The sequence below is a fragment of the Purpureocillium lilacinum genome (assembly GCF_023168085.1).
Source record: "Purpureocillium lilacinum CBS 284.36 DNA, scaffold_1, whole genome shotgun sequence".
Lineage (NCBI taxonomy): Eukaryota > Fungi > Ascomycota > Sordariomycetes > Hypocreales > Ophiocordycipitaceae > Purpureocillium > Purpureocillium lilacinum.
In genome coordinates, this window is record NW_027072111.1 from 3,098,607 (window position 1) to 3,119,294 (window position 20,688).

The following is a 20,688-nucleotide window of genomic DNA, read 5'->3' on the forward strand; positions in this document are numbered from 1 at the left end:
GACGATAGACTTGCTGAGGCGGCGGCGGCGGCGGCGGCGTCACCGCGCCCGTCGTCGTCACCAGCATACGTACGTACGTACGATCGTATCCCGTCGAGGGGCTGCCCTGTTGGTTCGCGTCTAAACGGGAGCCCCGGGGTATTTTCTCAGCGCGGAAGGGGCTCGCGTGTTCACACGACGCGACGGTGAGACTGAAACCAGGTGCGCACGAAGCACAAGAGCAAGCCGCATTCCGTACTCCGTACTCCGTAGAGCACCCAGCCCTACCTCGTTCGCACTTCGTGGCAGGCCCTGGACTGTTGTACGTTTCCTACTTCGCACGAAGTGTGGAGGCGACCCGAGGCGGCGGGACCTAATACAATGTGCCATGCGGAGCCGTCTGCAAGGCCAATGCTCAAGCGCTGCCGTTCTAGCCCCCGCCCCCTCGGGTTGTCGTTGCTGGCATCGTCGACGTCGTTCGGGGATGGGCTCGTATCATGAGCGTTCGTCGGACCTCCTGCGAGACGCCATGCTAATCTTAGACGTTGCTACTGCTGCTGCTGCTGCTGAGGCGGCGGCCGCGGCGACGGCGGCAACACAAACAACGCCACAAAGGGGCAAGCGCGCGTATGTATGTAGGTCGCTGGACGCTGCCATCTGTTGGCTCGCCGAGCAGCGCAAGCACACTCTCTCCTCATGTGTACAGTACAATACGCAGATGCGTCGGCGTCCGTTGAAAGCTCGCTCGCACACGCTCCAGCCCAACCACGAGGCACGCGGTGACGGCCGGCGGGTGGACTGCAGGAATGTCTCAGCTCCCAGACTACCCGGACACGACGAGGAAAGGAAAGGGGCGTGTGCGTGCCTGGGGGCGTGCGTGAGCACATATTCCCTGGCGCCGCCACCTGCACGATGCCCTCTCCTCTTGCTGGTGCAAATGAGCTGGACGAATGGGTTCGTGCCCAAACGGCGGGTGGGCGCAAGCCATTGTCGGCCAACCCCCGAGGCGCCCGCTGCCAAAGGAAGGCGTAATTGGGTGCGGTGATGCTTCTTGGGGGGGTGGGCCAGGACGACGCCGACGAAAGGGGATGCCAGCCGGACCCCATTGGCAGGCCTTGACGCAGTCCTGGCCGAGCAGCAGACGCGGATGACCATGCAGAGGTCGAGATCTGTGTAGATCACTCCCCAAGGGTCCCCCCGGGGAAGACCCAGGCCAGCCGTGTCCGAGCTAGTAGATGAATGTAAGTTAGTTGGTGAGGTCGCGATCTGTCAGCTCGGTGAGCCTCGGTGGTGCTGATTTGATGCGCCCCGACATCCGCCCAACGCAGCATCTCGTCGCCTCTGTTCTCCTCTGCCCAACACATCCCAAGTCGGCACTGTAGGGCTGTGCGGTAATGCACGGCTTGGAGCTTGCTGACGCCGTCAGTTGTTGCGCAGAATACTGTATATCGATCAAGATCCCGACACCGTCTGTTGGCCGAGCGTCCGGCCTGGGCAACGACAGACAGAGCAACCGCTTCGCAAATACCTGCATGTCCCATCCGCGTGGTTCCGCCTGCTAGGGCTGGTCAAAGCGCCACCCTGACTGGTCTTGACATGCGCTTGTTTTGCCTCGCCTTGAAGGGGACTCCGGTGCATCCAGCCGTACCTTTTGCCCAAGCTGAGGTCTGGACGATTAACATTCCAGCAGCCGCGTAGACAACGACGGCCCCCAATGCTGATTCTCAGTGGAAACGGAGGCATATCCAGGTGTCAGTGGCTCCGCAGGAGGCAGAGAGGCATCTGGTGTGAACGAGGGGCAAATCGTTGCCATTGATGCTGCATGTTGGTTCTGCACCTGAGCCATATTTACCCACCATTTGCTGGAGTAGAGGGCGCCGTCGCCATGCTGTCGGAGAAACACGATACCATGGTAGACATGCAGACAGGTCGCATCAGTGTATGGGATGCGCAGCGCAGAGCCAAGTCAAGAGCGAAATTGGCAGCGAGCGCGCTTCGTATCGCATAGATTACGCCTCCGTAGCTCCTCATCGGCGACTGTAGGGACAATAAGGCGACGAACGGGCCACACCTCGGTATATGCCTGATTGCTATCATTTTCTGACACCAGTGACTTTCCTCGTATCATTTTCACAATTGGTTTCGCGCTCGAATTCGTACGATGCCTGGCGGATATCATGAGAAAAGAGAACGCCGCAATGCTATGCATTCAGCATGCTTGCGGAGCTTTGCGTCAAGCTCACTCCGCGCAAACTGGTCGTTGCCCTGTAGCAGATAAGCACGCAGTCTTCCAGTACCAATCGGCCATCAACGCCATTCTTTTAGGGAATTACGGACACAAATGTAGCGAGACAATCGAAGTTGGAGCGAGCTTAGGCCGTGCCGTGACCGGTCGCTATATCGTGTCTTGAGAGAGCCATGAGGTGCCTCTCTTTGCCTTGGCCTCGCACCGACGACAAGGTGCCTAGATCTGTTACCTAGGATGGAATGATTGCAACTCGGCAAAGCCTTTTTGGATGTGCTTGTACAGTTTAGAGAGCACTTGATTCCCGAATTGTTTCAGTACGCAGGCGGCTGTCTACTTTGACGTGGTCGCTTGGTTGAATGAGCCAACCAATGCAAACGAGGGCAAACATGGTTCTCTCAGTCTCAACGATCCATGAGAAAACGCCTGTGCTGGCTGTAGCAGTCCAACTTGTACGTAAATCGTCTCGTCCAACATGCCAGGGCTGTTGGTCCGCTTCCGAGCTGTCGGGTTCGCTGGAAACGGCGCGTTTGCACATGCTGCTCCACATCACGATGGCCGTCACAGTGTTACGCCTCGTCGCAGAGCTCTTGACAGTATGCTGTGTCACTTCTGTCTTGGACACTCACATGCTTTGATGGCAGAGCCCTGGTAGGGAGCGGGGTGGCTGAAGCCGTCGACGGTGCCTGTCAGACCAGGCCACAACCTAAGCTGTATGAGCGTCTCCAAGACTTGAATTTTATTCAACCGTGGAGACGCCTACGTGCATGGTGCGCAAGGGATGCTCTGGCCTGACCAGGAGGCCTGCGAGCATGGTTCCTCTGTTTGAACGGCCACGTAGGCCGAGTTAATAGTCGGCGGAGCAAGGGAGCGACTCGTAAATTAGCCATGCTCCTCTTGAGCTCGCGGCGCTGGACAAATTTCGATGCTGCCTGGATATGCATAGCCATGTTAGATAGCCCGCCAGGCGGGTAACGCACCGACATTGAGAGGGGCGGTGGAAATTCCAGCCTCACGTCATATCGAGACTTGTGAGAGTTTGGTGACACCCTGCGTGAAGCCTTCTCTGAGGTTGCTTTGTCCCTTGCAGGCCCATCGTTGCTGCATCCGTGACTCCTAAATCACCCAAACACGGACGCGACAGGTACTGCTGGTGAAAGAGAAGGAAACCCGCCCACCCGAGTCGAGGCACTGGAGAGTTGCACCACCCGAATAGGCAAGACTGTGAAATCCAATGATCGCACGCCCGCAACGCTGGTTGACCTGAGTTGGACATTCCAGCGCCACGGTAGTGTCGAAGCGCATTTGGAAGGGTGAGCAATAAGCCCCAGCCAAGCCATGAGTTGGTTTGGATGGGCAGAACTCTGATTGATTGTCCCATTGGCAGTGCCGCAGTCTGGTGAACCGTCAGTCCAGTGGCGATGCGATGGAGATGCACCGACCAGGCGTCCGTGGTCGCCCTTGCAGTCGGTCTGGTCTCTCGTGTTGTTGACAGCCCATCCGCGATTGACATGCATGCATACCCTGCTGATCCTCCCGCCCAGTCGCATCACAGATGCATTGCGGCGCCTCCAAGGAGTGCTTGCAATGATGGCGGGTGACTGGCCTGGTCAAGAACTGGTCTGACGCCTGCTGGTCCTAATAGTGGGTGCTTGCTGCTTTATGCAGACTAGAATAAGTACGTCGAAGATGCATCCGTTCGGCAACTGACGTGATCGAATCATTCCCAGAGCTTACCGGCTGGCAGTGATACATTCCCGGGACGCGAGTCATGATCGTTGCAAGCTTAACATGCTGGCTGGCAGGGAGCGTCGATGGACACTTGGGCAGGCAGTCTACCCCCTTCGTTCCGCTCGCCACGGGACTCTCGCTACTGTGCTGTACAGTATTCCAACACAAGTGTCGCAATGCCTCTTGAACGAGCTTTGACGGTATTTAGTGGTGGGACCGGCGTTAAATCCCGACCGCACCGCAAATTCCAGCCACGTTTTGAGGTTTGCCAGCTCTGGAAGTCCTGCCAGGTGTTGACAAATTGGCAGCGGCGCCAGATGGCGGCCAAGGGCCGCCTTGGCCAAATGCTTGTGGTGGTGTGGCGGCGTGACAGGGATTCGTGCATGCAGTGGGGAGCAGAAGCCGCTTGCGAGGTGCATTAACGGTCTTGTGGCCGACAATCTCATGTCCAGGGTCAGTGTCTGGTACGGTCGAGAACCACCGATCCAACTTGAGACCAAGCGTGCCAAGAACGCATCTGGGTTTGGTTTGCCTGTAAAATGTATCGACGAGCTGGGACGTGCTTTCTCGAAGCACAGTCAGCCATAGCAGCCACAGAAACCGCGCGCCTTGTACGAGGTACCCGGTATGAACATGGACGGTTTTTGCCCAAGCTGGGTGCGATGTGTGCCTGATGTCTCTTGCCAAGCCAGGTCCACCGCGGCCATTGCGGGATTGGCAAGCGTTAACCTCAGGGACGGTGAAAGAGGCACGGACGTTCAGGCGGGCAATCCACGCGGAGCCAGCAGGATGATACTCTCCGTCCCGTAGGCCTGACACTGGTGGTGGGATGGATGTAGGGGCTGTCTGATGCCCTGCACGGTGGTTCAGAGCCAGGCCCGTGGAGGCATTCCTGTCGAAGCGTGCGGCACCCAGCTGGATATCACAACGAAGTGCTGTAAATCGTAGTTGGGCATCCGGCCCCGAAGAACTCCCAGGGCTGCCGCCCTTTGCATGCCCAACTCGGCTGTCGGATCCTTTCCCTTGCATGGCATATTAATAAGGCACCGTGGGTCTTTGGTTTTTCAATATGATAGATCTGGCGCGACCCTTAAAGAGGTGCATGGGCGGGTTCGACGATGGGAAACCCGAGATGCTTCGGCCGTGCATGCGTACATCCTGATCCCTCGGAAATGTGCCTTGACAGGGACATTCTGCTCAAACTCGGCGCTGAGGCAACTGTTGGAGCGCCCGTGGGTAGGCTTGGTTGGAACGAAGACGGGGCTGTGAATATCGACGACGAGATATAGGACCGTGTATGTGCAATGCACCGGCAGGGCCGTACCGCTCGCAATGCCGAATCAATGCCATCCGGGGTGTAATCGCCGGAAAGAAGTTGTGCGCAAAGCCGCAGGACCCGTGCGGGTGGCCCTGTGGTCGCTGGGCACGGGCGGCATTCCCTGGCCCCGACCCCGGACCTGGTCGACGAGCGAGGGCTCCATGTTTCGAGACTCGCCAAGAGGACAAAATTGGCCAGCAGCTGCAGCGAGGAACGGGAGGTGCGGGATTCGTTTGGCGCAGCGAGCATGAAGCTAAGCTCAGTCACGAGGCTGCTTCAAAAACAAAGTTAATCTCTGTCTCGCAAAGGCGGATGTGCAATGCGCACGACACGGAAGGGGCCCGAGACGGGGGCTGCACGGCGTGGTTTCAAACATTGGACAGCGGCTGCCGCTTGGGTATTTTAGTCGCAGCCGAAGGAGTGAGGCGGAGAGAAGCGCGATGGACTTGATACGGTACGTAGGCACGAGTCTGCATGATGCGTGGGCAGCTCGGAGAGAGGTTTGTTCGTGAGGCTGCGGCAGGCATCGCGAGTCGCCCAGGGCAAGGCTGCTGCCTTGAGTTACAAAAGCAGTGACGAATGCGAGTGGCTGCTGCCATGCCCCGGCGGACTAGTGAGGCGCTCCTGCCTCGCACACGGCACCCTCAACGTTGAAATTCAAACTTGTCGCCAGCCATGGCAGCGGCGAAAGCCGCATGCTTCAGTGCTCCTTCCGCTCCTCCCTGCCAGCTGTCAGCACGGGCAGGAGCCACCCACGAGTTTTTCAAACAGGTTCTCCGTAAATCCTACAGGTATTACGCTGTACTCCGTACCAGGTAGGTACTCTGTATAATGTAGATCAAAACCAGGGTCGGCTTGCCGACGACGTCCACCATCCTCCCCAAGTGAGTGCCTGCCTCATCCTCACATCCAGCCAAGCACTGCATGTTGACGGCCGCGGCCGCCGCGACATCTCCGTCTTATGCACCCTCGTCCGTCGCGTTTCATTGCAAAGCCTCAGACTTCCCTTCATCTGGGCGGCGCACGCATGAGTGCCAACCCGCAGAGGCAGACTCGCAACATCCCTGGTTCTGCTCCTTGACTCTGCAATACGGAATCGTGGTGCATCAGGTACGAATGGACAATGCTCCACCACCACCTTCTTGCGAGTATACTCACGGTATTAGTGCTGTGCCTGACCTGGGGGTCCCTCCAGACTCAAGCAGCACACGGCCCCCCCGTGGCGAATTTGGCCGACTGCACCCCGTCCACAAGGCTCCCGGTACGGACAGCCGGAGTCCCAGCTTGGCCCCCACCGCTGTGGTCTGCGAAGTCGCCCCTGTCATGCTCGTCGCCCTGTCAAACCTACCTCGCTTCCGTGGCCCGCGATGACTCTGTTTGTCTCCAGGACTTGGCCCTCGCGGCCGCCCCAGCGCGTCGGGTCGGTTCCCGTTGGCCCTTGACACCATGCATGATCAGCACGGGACCAGCAAAAAGCAAAAGCACTGCACGCAATCGTCTGCTTGTTCAACGACGAAACTCTAAGGCACGCCGCTGAGCGGTGCAGCAGGGATGTCCCAAGCGAGTCTGTCGGGATTCGGGAGCGCCTCAACGACACTTCATGATACATGTCCGTCGACTTGACCGAACGGCAAGCACATATCTGCCTCCCCTCGCGCAGTACAGACCACGCAGTACAGACAGCAGCCTGTGGAACTTGTGGCTGCCCAGCTCAGGTATTTCGGAAATGCCACCCTGGGCGCCCGGCCCCAGCTCAGCGTCCTGCCCTTTCCCGCCACACACACTTCTCTCTCATGGTGCAATGGCGCCGCGCGCAAGCTTATCCGTCCGTGCGGCAGCCTCAGGGTCACTTCCAAAGTCGACAGCCTCAGCATGGCCGTCCTCCAAACCCCAAGCGGGCGTAGCCGCGCCACAGCGGTAGCCTTTGTTGGCGTTGGGCCACATGTCGGTGCCCGCCCACCCATCCACCCTTCTCTCAACACGGAAACGCCGGCCTTCGCAAAGCACGTTGACGAGTACAAACAGACACGGGTACAGACCTCGTGCCTTTGGTCCGGTAATGGGCCTGTTCTTGTGAGATGTCCTACCGCCGTCGATCTCCAACCCTGTCTAGCGCTGGGCGTCACTGGGCGTTGATGGGCGTCTTGCTTTTGCCTCAGTTGGACGATGCCTCTTTGCTCGTTCTCCTTCCGCCCTCGATGGGCCATCTTCAGCACGTGTTGACTGTTCGCCTCACGCCTTTGTTCGCCCGCAAATCCTCTGTCCCAGGACACTGGAGCACAGCACGAACCAAGGGCAGCGCTATCCGCTCTGCCCATGTGGGATGCATACGAGAAGCCTCCCGAGTGCGTACCTGAGGGTCGACATGACGCACCGCTACCAAAGACCAAGCTGTGTCCCGTGCAGCGAACACCCGGACTGCGTGATGCCCTCGGCGCTTGTTCCCCGTACGTGCAAAGTGAGTTACCCGTCCTTCGGTCCTCCGTTGGGCGGTCGCCCGCAAAGTGCTGTCTCATTGTGACACAAACCAGTACGTAGGGACTGGCCAGCTACCCCTGATGCGGGGAGCAGCAGCTTGGCCCCTCCACCTTCACTCGCTCTTTGCCCCGGATGCTGCACCACAATGCTTGACTGCCAAACCAAGACATGGCGGCGTGGACACACCCAAAAGCAGGCGTTCATGTTCGACAGACACCCTCGGGCGCGACTCCCCCCCTCCTCGGGCGCAAAAGCCAGTCAGGTCCAGAAGCCGCAGACCCAACACAACACAACAGCAGACACGATGCTCTTTGGCTTGGCCAACTCTGTGTCGTCTGTCGCTACGGCCTGCAAGCTGCAAGTTTCAGAACGGCTGGAAGGCACACATCCTTTCCCATGCTTGCGATCTGGCCAACCGGCTCGTCTGTTGGCGGTGGCTGTCGACAGAGACTTCGAGATGCGCTGGTCAGTCCCAGTTCAGCAACGGGTGCCACCCGCGATGTACCCGTCCAACTCTCGCATGGAGAGCAAGCCATTTTGACTTCGATTCCGTCGGGCTAGCATGCCATCGGCCAGCCCCACAAGGGGAGCCGCCAGAGGTGCGTTCGTTGCCCACTAGCTCCGGGTTTTGCGAATCAAGACGGCCGTGAAGCCATGAGGACAGTCAAGCCGGAGTTCCGGGGTGAGCGTGGGAGTGGCGTGTGCCACAATTCCTGCAGACACACTCCACGCTGCACCCGACTTGGGCGGGCCGCACGTTTGGGGGTTCAAACGCTTCGCGGGCCCGGCTCGTCGTTGAGGCTCTACTCGCGACATGCTTGAGGAAGAGGAAGGCCTGGAGGCAGGTTAAGGAACTGCAACTGCAAAAACGAAACCCCCCAAGGGTGCTGCTCTCCAGGCATTCATCGATGCCTCACCTCGAAATGCCCCGGCACCCTGGCATCCATGTCCTCCCCCATCTCGCGGCCAGGGCCATCGCAACCCTGCTCCACTTACGGCCTTCCTTCTCCACCGACGCTCACCTCTTCCTGGAGCCAGACCCCCGGCTCCATGGGGAGTTTGTTCCCACCCCCCACCACACAATGCACCAGTCCCGGGCTCCCCCTCGAACCCAGGTCGGAGACTGAGAGAGATTCTCCAGCGGTGTCCATGCCATGCTATGCTACAACTATGATCACAGTGCAGCGGCCTGCTCGAGCAGTGGGCACCAATGAGCCTTGCCTCGCCTTAGCCTTACTGAGCCTTATCGCCATGCCCAGGGGGGTCCGCTCGGCCTGGCAACTGGCTCCTCTCCGTTCATTCATTCATCCGCCCATCCATCCATCCAGCCATCCATCCCTCCCCCTCCCCGGCGCCGGAGGGTGTGGCTCCTGCTCGGTTGCTTGCCTGGTAGCCATTCTCTCCACCTTTAACAAGCACCTCCACCCACTGCGCTGATGGGTGCCATGCCCGTCCGGCCGGTTGTGTTGATTTCCTTCTTTCCACCTCTCCAACTGCTCTGTACTCGTCTTCCATCTGGCCGCGGCCTTGGACGCAAGGAGCTTGGACGGACCGACGGCAAGGCGTGCTCGACGGAACACAAGTCGTAGCCACGCCGTTGACCCCGAAATACCCGCTCGGCCGCTGCGTCGTACCATGCCCACGGTCCGCGTCCGCCGCCGCCCAGACAAAACGGATTGACACGAACCTGCTCGGCCTCCTTCGCCGGCCCATGCCCGAATCGACGGCCCGAAATAGGCGTTCGGCTTCACAACGACATATTACTCTGAAAGCAGCAATCCTCGGTGCTGTGCGATTCCCGCTGCGCATCCGGTAGGCCCTGCAGCATGTCAGGCGTCCAGCCCCATGCTCACCAGGCCCAGCATGGCCTTTCGACAGGTTCACAACCCTTCTTCCAGCAGCAGCGCGACGGGGCCGGCATACACGGCGGCTCTGGCCACATGATGGATGCTTCGCAATTCGCCGAATTCTCTTTCCCCTTTTCGGGCTTGCCAGACCAGGTTCGCAGTCATATGATGCCCATGGCAGATGTGTCTCATGTCGGGTACGAAGGACCTGCGGCCGCGCAGTTCTCGCAGCACCGCACCATGGCAGCCACACTCCCTCCCGAGCCCCATCCAATGGCCCCCATGGTCGCCATGCCCACGTCCTCGCTGGCAATGGACTCGGACAACCACAGATCAAGCCCCGTGGAGTCGGATGACGACGGCGGAGTCGACAGAAACTCCCCAACGGCCAACACTTTCGAGGACCCCGTTGCGGATGAGTTCGGCCTCCACGGTCTCAGTCGTGGAGACGGCAGCGACCTTGGCGGCAGGAAGGACGGAAAGTCAGACGCGCCGCCTGCGTGGAGCGAACTCAAGACGAAGGCTGGCAAGGATCGCAAGCGCCTGCCGCTCGCCTGCATCGCGTGCAGGCGCAAGAAAATCCGCTGCTCTGGCGAGAAGCCCGCTTGCAAGCACTGCCTGAGGTCCCGGATACCGTGCGTGTATAAAGTCACGACGCGCAAGGCCGCACCCCGAACCGACTACATGGCTATGCTCGATAAGCGCCTAAAGCGCATGGAAGAGCGCATCATCAAGATTATCCCCAAGACTGAGCAAGAAGGAACTCCATTCATCACCCGTGCCGTCGTTAAGCCAGCGATCCCGGGCACTGAGCCATCGGGCAAGCCGTTTTCTAAGAAGCGAGGCGCCGACGAGGCATTCGGCTCAGATTTGGAGGCTTGGGCGAAGGCTCCGACCAAATCAAAACTTGCTGAAGTCGGGGACCAACAGTCGTCTACCGAGGCACAAGAAGAAGAGGAAGACAAGCTGTCTCGCGAAGGCGTCGACGCCCTGCCGCCAAAGGAAGTCCAGGAGCATTTAGCCGAGGTCTTCTTCGACAATGTGTACGGACAAGCGTACCATTTGCTCCACAAGCCCAGCTACATGCGGAAGTTGAGGTAGGTCTCGACTGTGCAGAGGATGGCTGAGAAGTTTGCGCACCGGGCTGACATCGGGCAGAAACGATGCCCTACCTCCGGTGCTGGTGCTGTCCGTTTGCGCGGTTGCTGCGCGATTTACGCCGAATCCCAAGATCAGCCCCTCGGCAAGGCCATTCCTCCGCGGAGAAGAATGGGCGTCCCAGGCCCGGGATATCTGCACCAAGAGATACGAGTGGCCCAACATCACGATCTTAACATGCCTTCTGATTCTAGGGCTTCACGAATTCGGTACGTGCCACGGCGGCCGGAGCTGGGCGTTGGGCGGCCAGGCAATTCGCATGGCTTTCGCCCTGCAGCTGCATAAAGACCTGGAGTATGACCCTCTGTGCCGCAACAAGACCCCACTCAGTTTCATTGATCGCGAAATCCGTCGGAGAACGATGTGGGCGTGCTTCCTCATGGACAGGTTCAACTCTTCTGGATCCGATCGACCCATGTTCATCAAGGAAGAGACTATCAAGATCCCGCTCCCGGTGAAGGAGCGGTTCTTTCAATTAGACATGCCGGTCCATACCGAGCCGCTGAGTGGGATATCCTCCCCGATCGGGACGACAGACGAGAGGCAAATGAGCCCAGCGGAGAACAACATGGGCGTCGCGGCCTATACCATCCGCTCTATTGCTATCTGGGGCCGGATCATAACCTACCTTAACCAGGGAGGTAGGGAGTCGGACGCCCATCCGATGTGGAGCGAGGATTCGGATTACGCGGCTCTCGTAAACGATACTGACGAGTTTGTCGAGAACCTCCCTTCGGCTTTGCAATACTCGCTACAGGCACTTGAGCTCCAGGTGACAGAGGGCACTGCAAGCCAATTTCTCCTCCTTCATCTGTCGATTCAGCAGAACATGCTTTTCCTTAGTCAGGCCGCCGTCACGTTTGCCAACAGTCGGGCCGGCACGGAAGCGCCAAAGGAATTCCTATCGCGTGTCAGCGCGAAGACGTTTGCAGCTGCGAATCGCATATCGGAGATCCTGAAAGATGCAGAGCAGTCCCAGTGCCACATCTCGGCCCCATTCGCCGGTTATTGTGCCTTTTCGTCGACCACGATTCACATCATGGGAATCTTTTCGGGGAATGCCACGGTCAAGGCCGCTGCAGAGACGAACTCTGGAGTTAACATAAGGTTCCTGCGCAAAATGATGAGATCCTGGGGAATGTTCCACTGGATGGTGGAGAACATTCGCACGCAATACCGCACTGCGTTGGACGCGTCTCGGTCGGGTCGAGGAGACGGGCCATCACCTTCCCGCATAATCCAGTATGGCGACTGGTTTAACCAGTATCCACACGGCGTTCCCGATACCGATCTTACCGATTCAACGGTCCAGCGAAAGCGAGCCGGTGAAGACGGCGTCCTGGAACAGAAAGCGGAACTCCAGTCCGTCGAAGAGTTCTTCACGACCTTGTCCCCGGTTCATACAGCGGAATCTCAGAGGCGATCTGCGGCAAAGACAAAGCCAGCCGCGAGACGGCAGGGCGAAGTGCCGACGACCAATGGGGAAGCGCAAAATCCCGAGATGGCGTCGAAGAACATCGCCGGGCAGCGTCGCAGCCCCAGTAACGGCGCTGTGCCGCAGCCGCCGCGGCAGTTCGCATCTGCTCTCGCCGGACAAACCAGCAGACCTACCGGGTTCAGCCCTCTGGTTGTACCGCAGACGCAGACTCCGGCATACACTTCCATGTCACCTCTGAGCCCCATTCAGGTTGAGCAGTTTCCTCAACAGACGAGCCAGAACCCGTTCTTCTCTGCAGACATGCTGTCGATGAATGTACCGCAGCAGGCTGGAAACTTGGGATCGCACCTTGACCGGCAAATATCGTTTCCCGGATTTCCCATGGAACCAGTCGGGGCAGTCAATGGAAGCCCTACCGCTGTAGGCGGTGGCATGAACGGGTGGGCCAGCGTGCCGGGAAAGGGCGACGGCCAGCGAAACATGAAACTCGAGGATTCTATACCGAACGGCCGACACGTTCAAGGACAGCAAGTCCCTGCGCCTGACGGAATGAGTGCTTTTCACGGCCCAGACCCGTCCACGGCCTGGTTTGTGCCTTTTGGTATGGATACCCCTGGCGTGGACCACAACATGGGCCTGGACGGAGGCAGCAACGCCGACCCATTCTCCACCGTCTTTGGGGGCGGCGGCCCGATCATGACGCAGAACCAGCTCGACGCATTGAGGCACGCGCTCTAGTCTTGGATCTGCAATGCTGCGACCGTCCTGCGAACATGACGGGACTGCGGCAGTGGAGAGGGGCTCTAGGACCGGAGCCTTCTATGAATACAAGTTATAATCGATAATTGCATGATTGGTCCAAGGAAGCATGACGGGTGGGCAACGCGGGCGGCTATTGGCGAACACAGTGCTTGACATACTATACCATTGGAAAGGTGGGGGGATGCAATGATACCATGCAGCGCGCGAGTTAATTATGCTTGAAACACGGCGTGGGCTATGTATGCATAGACAAATACTTGCGCGCGGACTTAATGTATACAACATAGTTGAATATCTCATGCGGTTTCATGCTTTTGTGAACGATGGTTTGCTATGTGGTCGTCTGGTATCAGTAAGACTTTCTAAGAAGAAGGGGGGAAAGACTATGCGATGGTGCTATGCTACAGCGCTAGGGCGCCTTTTCGAACAAGATAGGCTCTCTAAGCCTCAGCATCGACGGCGGCCTTGTTCTTTCCTTTGGACCTCTTCCTCTTCTTCCGAGACCCGCCCGTCTCGCCGACAATGTTGCTCTGCTCCTCGCCCTCGGCCGCCGCAGCGTCGCCAGTCTTCTTTTCCTTGCGCTGACCGTGTTTGTGCGACGCAGAGGCGCCGACCTCGGCCGCGGGAGCGCCCTCCTCCTCCGCGGCAAGGAACCGCTCGAAGCCATACGTCGGGCCCTCGCGCTCAAACTCCCTCCCGAAGACACCCCTCCGCCACTCCCTGAGCCGGGCCTTCTTGCCGAGGCGCTTCTTGTCCTTGCGCTTCTTCTCCTCGTCGCGGAACGTGGCCAGCTTCTTGAGGCCGGCGTAGTCGTTGAGGTCCTTGTCCGACGGGGCGAGCAGGATGTCGCGCGCCGTCATGCCGAACGACTGGGGCGACGTCTCGCGGTAGCGGAACGTCATGGCGCCCGAGGACGAGCCCAGGACGTCGTGGTGCTCAAGCTCCATCTTGGAGTCGACGAGGGCCTCGAGCTTCTGACGCTCTTTGCGGGCGGCTTTTTGCGACTCGAGGCGGACGCGCTTGTGGTCGGCCGTCTTGCGCTTCTTCGAAGGCCGCGACTCTTCGTCCTCATCCTCAGCCGCTTCCTCGCCCTGGTTATCCTCGTCACTGAGAGAGATAGCGGGCTTGGCCTCCTCATCCTCGAAGTCGGGAATGATGTCCTTGATGTCGATGTCATCGTCCCATTTAGGCTTCTTGGGCGCCTTCTTCTTCTTCCCGTTCCCGGAGCCCTCTTCCTCTTCCTCTCCATCGTCAGACTTGGCTGCGTCGTCTTCCATGGCGTAGTAGTCGTCGCCGAACCGCTTCTGCATCTCCTCCTCCCACCGTTCGTTCTCCCACGCACCGTCGAGGAACTGCATCCACTCTTCTTCTGTGAGCTCCTTTCCAACAGCACCGGCGGCCTGCTTGATCTTGCGGAGCTTCTCTTCAGTCTCCTCGAGTTTCAGCTTGCGCAGCCGGGCCTTTTCCTCGCGCTTTTGACGCTTCTCTTCCTCTTTCTTCTCCCGCTCGATCTCTCTCTGGCGCTTTCTGCCAGTCTTCTCTTCGCGGCGCACGGATCTCGCAGCCGCAAAGTCACGGGCGTACGACTTCAAGACCTCGTTGCTCTTTGTGGGATCCTCGAACCGCATGTTGTACGCCTGCTCCCACTCGTCCGCCATGTCGTCGCCCTCCCCTTCGTCGGACTCGAACGCCTTCCATTTGCCGCCTTCCTCGGGGATCCAGGCTCGGGAGGACATGAAGTTGGAGAGGAAAGTTTCGGGGTCCTTGTCGGCGTTGGTGACGTCCAATTCTGGCGCCTTGATCGCCGCCTTTCTCGACGGGTGCAGTCCGTTCGCGTCGGCCTTTTGGGGCTCCTTGAGCTTCATGAAGTCATCGTCGTCGGATTCATCCGAATCGTCCGCCCCCTTGGTTGCCTTGATCTCCGAGAGAATCGACTTCTTCAAGTCGTCCTGCTCCTGCGTGTAGGTCTTGGGCTTGTCATCCTCATCATCGGAGGCGCCGGTATCTCCACGCAAGAGCTTTTCTCTTTGATAGTCGCGCAGGAACACAGGCTTCTCCTTCGGGGCCTTGTCGGCAGCCAGGGTCTCGTCGTCGGGTAATTGTACAAATGTGATGTTCTTGTCGTAGACGCGGGGGTCCTTGTTGCGGATGGCGTTTAAGGTGGCAGAGATTTGAGCATCCAGGTCTTCGGTAGCGAGGAATCCATCCTCATCTTCGGTCTCGTTCGAAGAAGACGACTCGTCATCGGATCCGTCGTCATCCTGGTTGCCGCCACGGCCGTCCTTCTTGTACTTTTCCTCCACTGCATTGAGGTCAGCGACGGTCGCATAGGCAGGGCATTGAGCAGGGAGTCTGCTCTGACTTACACCTATGTCTCTCCTCGCGCTTCTTGTTGTGCTCGAAGCGCTTGGCGTACTCTTCGTTGACCTTGAAGCCGGATGTCTCAATCTGAGCACCCCCGTCGTCCGAGTCGGAGTCGCTGTCTTCGAGCAGGTTGCGCTTCGAGCGCTTGGCATCGGCAGCGCCCGATTTCGACGTCATTGCCGCTGCAGTGGCCCCGGGTGCCATTTGAAGGTTCTGCGACAAAGCTGAAGACGGTCGATGGTGTATAGCAGCCACTGCGAGTCCCCTGCCAGAATGGCAGCGCTTTTAGAATTTTTGGCGGTGTATTTTTCTGCCGCTGTGTTCGGCGGGGCATGGGCCGGCGCAGGCCCAACTTTTTGCCGAGGCGGCGGCGCCCCGCCCACGCCGCCCATCATCCTGCTCTGCCTTCCAGGTTGTCTGCGTCTGTGTGACAATCGGGTGGCTGGAGGTGTGGCAGTGGAGCCACCGCTCCATCCATCCACTGTCGGGTCCCGTTTGCAGGCGCGGCGCAGCGCACCCTGCCACTGCTGAGCGCCCAAATGCGCGAGCATGACGCCTGTGCTGGGGGGTCCTCGTCATCGTTGCGCCTCTTCGACCGCTACCCACCTACTTCTCGACCTTCGTCAACTCAGCGCATCCGTCCCTGACAAGGCAGCGACATTGCCTTCGCAGCCACCTCGAGAGGCACCCATCGCCATCCCGTCCCTTTCTTGACCGTCGATACGATCCCTCGTCACCGTTCCCTCGATACCGCAGCTGCCGCAGACTGCCCGTGCGTGAGATACCATGGCGGATTCCAACGCCCCCAAGCCGAGCAGCAGCGTCAAGCTCGTGCTCCTAGGAGAGGCCGCAGTGGGAAAGGTATGGCGCATCCAGGTGCTTCCTGTCTTTGTTGGGCCACGCTGTTGACATTTGCGCCAGTCGTCTTTGGTCCTCCGGTTCGTCAACAACGACTTCCAGGAGAACAAGGAACCTACTATCGGTGGTACGTCCGTCTCTGACGCGCGAATCCCCATCGCATCCTGTTGCGCTCAGAATGCGCTGACCCGCAGCACACAGCGGCTTTCTTGACCCAGAAATGCAACCTTCCCACACGGACGATCAAGTTTGAGATTTGGGACACCGCCGGCCAAGAGCGCTTCGCTTCCCTCGCCCCGATGTACTACCGAAACGCACAGGCAGCACTCGTAGTCTACGATCTCACCAAGCCCACCTCTCTCATCAAGGCGAAACACTGGGTCGCCGAGCTGCAACGACAAGCCTCCCCGGGCATCGTCATTGCCCTCGTCGGCAACAAGCTGGATCTGGCGGGAGAGTCGGCCACCGCTGATGGAGAGGATGCGGACGACGGCGAAGCATCCGGCGACGCCCGCAAGGTATCAACTGAGGAGGCACAGGCATACGCGGAGGAAGAGAACCTGCTGTTCTTCGAGACCAGCGCCAAGACGGGCCACAACGTGTCCGAAGTATTCACAGCGATTGCAAACGCGATTCCAGAGACATCGCTGAAATCCGCGAGGGGTGCTGCCGCCGCAGGGGCAGGCAGCAACCGTGCGGGCGAGGAGCAAAGGGTGAACCTGGGCAACCCAAGAGAGGCGGGCGCCAAGGATGGCTGCGCATGCTAAGAGAGCCGAGTGCTGTTGTCTGTCGCCTGCAGCTCGGCACGTTTCCCCGGCTGTGCTTTTGTTCCTGGTCGCGTTGGCTGGTTGAGTGTGTCTGGTTCCGAGGCGTGCAATTCGGGAGTCAATATTGCGTTTCTGGGAGTCATTGCGCCTTTTCTCCTCCTCCTTCTACCTCCATTATACGCTTATTCTTAGAAATGAAAGCAGTTTCAGGCTGAGACGTGACCGTGCCGTGGCGGCTCTGTGACGGATGAGGCTCGAGCACGCCGCGTGGCAGCGATGCGGCGACCATTTATTGCCACTGCGGAGCCTCATCCAGTAACCTCCCAACTCGCATCCCCTATGAATCACATCAAAGCCATCACTCGCTCAAGCGCCCAGTGTGGGAGTACGAAGTACGTAGATGCACCCGTGGCGCTGGTGATGAGAGAGAGATCGGTCACGTGACGGTCGCAACCAGCCGAAGCGGACCCACCTTTGCCTGGCACGCGTCAAACTCCTCATCACCCAGAAAGTTTCCCGTTGCTCGCGGTTCGTTTGCAACAAAGCATCGTCACCCTTGGCCCGATCGTTTGGCGCTCTGACGCGTTGCGAACCACCAAGCCCACGAGCGCGGCTTCATCGACCTCTGAAATCCAATCCCCGCCTCACCTCCGCATCCGCTCCCATCTCCGACTTGCCCATGCGCACGCGATAGGGACTCGGATCCCTGGCGGCCGACGTCATGGCTGTGTCCATCTCCGAGGCTCAGGCTGAGCTCATCAAGTATGCTTTCGCTATCTGGCCACAGCGGCTACAGTATCTGCGGCTTGCTGACCGTTCTCTAGCTCTCTCGCCCCAGATGACATCCCCATCAAGCTGCGGTGCGCCATCTGCAGCAAGCTGGCTGTGAATGCCTTTCGGCTGCCGTGCTGCGAGCAGGCCATATGCGAGACATGTGAGTGTTGACTGATGAAGCCTCGTTGTTACTAGGCTAACAGTTTTGCAGGCCAAGCCAGCCTTCCGCAGTCCTGTCCGGTCTGCGAGCATTCTCCCCTTGCCGCTGACGACTGCAACCCGCACAAATCACTCCGCACCACGATTCGGGTATTCCTTCGCACCGCCGAGAAGAAGAGGGAAGCGAGCCGCCCGAAAGAGTCCAAAAATGCGACTCCCGCGACGCCAGTCGAAAGCGCGAAACCGCCAATCCCCGAGCAGCTTCCAGAAACCGCCCCTACCGGCCCCGATGCGAGTTCCACGTCTCATACGGAGCAGGACAATGCGCAGTTGAGCGAAACAGTACAACCGAGCGCCGCCAGCGAGCCCGAGCAGGTATGCGCCTCCCGATCTGGTGGGAAGGCTGCCCCGAATCTAACGAACGGAAAGCCCGGTGCTCCTGCCGAAACGGCCGTCCCACAAGCTGAAGACCAGGGCGACGAACCAACAGAGACCTCGGGCCAGGAAGTGGTGAAAGACGAAGAGGCGACCGATGGCCACAAGGATACCTCCGGGGCCTTGGCCACAACAAGCGGTGGTGATGGAGACGATGGTGCCGAGGACGACGACAACGAAACGAACAACTACGACAACAGCGGTGCCAACGCGAACGGCGGATTTTCCAACAACATGATGTTCCCTGGCGGCGACTTCAACCAAATGCAGATGATGATGGCCATGCAAAACGGAATGGGAGGCAACTCCTTTGGTGGCTTCCCCATGATGGGTACGCGCTCCCTCCCTTCTCCTTCCCGGCCCGTGACGCAGAAGGCCGCCCGTGCTAATACCCGCTCAGGAATGGGCATGGACCCCATGACGATGCAGAACATGTACATGAACGGTGGCTTTCAAGGCATGGGCATGAACGGCATGGGCGGCTTCGGTGGGGGTTTCGGACAAGGCTCCAATGATAACTGGAACGGTTCACAGTCGTGGAGTTTCGACCAGAATAATTACAATCAAAGTGGTCCCGGCATGGGCACCGGTGATTTTGGCAACTTTAACGCAGGATTCCAAGCAGGATACAATCCTGGCAATTATGGCCACTTCAATGACCATCGCCGCAACAACTTTGGGCGCGGCCGAGGACGAGGACGCGGATACTACGGCGGCGGCGGTTACGGCCGAGGAGGCTACCAGCAGTTTGGCGGCGGCATGGCCAACCAGGACCAGGGATACTATTCCCAACAGGAGGCCGGCAATCAACCCCAAGGACAGATCGACTCGGGTGCGGCAGACGGCAAGAGTGCAGACGAGACTGGGAACGGCACGCCAGGGCAGTCGGCGGGCGCGGGGCCCCAGGGCAGCGGACAAGACTCTGGAGACGGTGGTAGTGCAGACGCCGGCGGAGTAGCATCCCGTGAGACCCTTGGCAGTGATGCTGCTGGAGATGTGTCGCGTACCAGCCAGTCTGGAAACATCCGCTCCGTCATGACGGCGCCAGACGTGCCCATCAACGCACCCAAGGGACCCAGAGCAATGAGACAGGGGCTTCCGAACACGAGCCTTCACCATCTCCGAGCGCGCGGTTACCAAGTGGACGGCGCTGCGCAGCCACCAGCGGGGCCGGCAAGTGCTCAGCGGAAAGACACGGCTGCCGAAGGCGGCCGCGCGCGGAGTAAATCCCGATCCGCCGATGGCGCACATGACGCATCCGCTGGATCTGTCCGTGATCGCAGTAACGAACGCACTGTGGACCGCGAGGCTGGCGATGAGGGCAGGTCAGTGGCCAGGGACGGCGGTGACGACTCTCACCCCGGCTCCCGGAGGGGCAACCGCAGTCCGGGCCGCAGTCGCAGTCGCAGCCCTAGCCGGGAGCACCGAAGCTCGCAGAGAGAGCGGCGGCATCGCTCCCAATCGGCCGAAGGTGGCAACCACGACGACGGTCACCGGAGCAAGAAGCATCGGGGCGACCGAAGACATCGTGACGAAGATGACGAGCATCGCCGGCCCAGAGACGACCGCCATGGCGATCAGTCGCGGTCGGGGTCCCCAGATGAGTCTCGCAAGTCTAGTCGGCGCAGCCATCGGGAGAGAGAGGACGATCGCGAGAGTCGCAGAGATCGAGACAGACGTCGCGATCGAGACGACGACCGGCACAAGTCGAGCCACCGCTCTCACCGCGAGCGCGATCGTGACCGCGATTACGACGAGTCACGGCGCCGAGGGAGAGACAAGGACTACGACAGGGACCGCAGGGACCGCAAGGAGCGTCGGCGTGAACGGGAGCGCGAGAGAGAGAGCCGCCATGGCAGCAGCAGCAGGCGACCTTCCGCAGACGGCAGATCACCCGCAGTCGAAAAGCCCTTTGATCCGCCCAGCGGGCCGCGTGCCTTGGACGGCCGCGGCTCGGGCTCGCGCAACTCCCACGAGCGCAGAGACGGCGACCAGCAAGGCTCCCACGGCAGCAACAGCAAGGCGAGCGCGCCCAAGGACGCCCACACGCTCGAGCGCGAGGCGCGCAACCTCGAACGCGTGCAGAAGGAGGCACAGCGCATGGCGGCGGCGAAGGCCGGCTCCAAGAGAGGTCGCGAGGATGGCGGCGGCGATGACGGCGGTCGAAAGAGCCGCAGGACGAGCCGGCGCAGCGACGCGAGAGATGGCTTCGACGACGAGGATCGCATGCGCCGGCTCGAGGCCGAGCGCGAGGCCGGACGCTGGGGCTAGAAGCCGCGTGGCTCTGCCCGCGGACGCCGTCCCACGCGTCAATGAGACAGACTGGCTCCCCGAGTCTATCTGCCGGGATCGAAGACTTGAGGTCTTTGCACGTC

General features: G+C 59.7%; 4 protein-coding genes across 4 annotated transcripts; 3 read left to right on the plus strand and 1 right to left on the minus strand.

Moving 5' to 3' along the window:
• Nucleotides 1–9,577: 9,577 nt before the first annotated feature.
• PLICBS_000650 (uncharacterized protein) lies at nucleotides 9,578–12,932 on the plus strand (the record flags this gene model as incomplete). Its single annotated transcript, XM_018318328.2, has 2 exons — nucleotides 9,578–10,695; nucleotides 10,757–12,932. 2 exons carry the CDS (start codon nucleotides 9,578–9,580, stop codon nucleotides 12,930–12,932), a joined length of 3,294 nt encoding a protein of 1,097 aa, XP_018183853.2.
• Nucleotides 12,933–13,396: 464 nt separating this feature from the next.
• PLICBS_000651 (KRRI-Interacting protein 1) lies at nucleotides 13,397–15,497 on the minus strand (the record flags this gene model as incomplete). Its single annotated transcript, XM_018318327.1, has 2 exons — nucleotides 13,397–15,258; nucleotides 15,323–15,497. 2 exons carry the CDS (start codon nucleotides 15,495–15,497, stop codon nucleotides 13,397–13,399), a joined length of 2,037 nt encoding a protein of 678 aa, XP_018183852.1.
• A 609-nt stretch (nucleotides 15,498–16,106) lies between these two features.
• PLICBS_000652 (uncharacterized protein) lies at nucleotides 16,107–16,945 on the plus strand (the record flags this gene model as incomplete). The annotated part of the gene is made up of 3 exons (XM_018318326.1): nucleotides 16,107–16,181; nucleotides 16,242–16,305; nucleotides 16,380–16,945. 3 exons carry the CDS (start codon nucleotides 16,107–16,109, stop codon nucleotides 16,943–16,945), a joined length of 705 nt encoding a protein of 234 aa, XP_018183851.1.
• A 721-nt stretch (nucleotides 16,946–17,666) lies between these two features.
• PLICBS_000653 (uncharacterized protein) lies at nucleotides 17,667–20,584 on the plus strand (the record flags this gene model as incomplete). The annotated part of the gene is made up of 5 exons (XM_018318325.1): nucleotides 17,667–17,707; nucleotides 17,770–17,879; nucleotides 17,931–18,253; nucleotides 18,308–18,644; nucleotides 18,714–20,584. The coding sequence occupies 5 exons, from the start codon at nucleotides 17,667–17,669 to the stop codon at nucleotides 20,582–20,584; spliced, it is 2,682 nt and encodes an 893-aa protein (XP_018183850.1).
• Nucleotides 20,585–20,688: the final 104 nt, after the last annotated feature.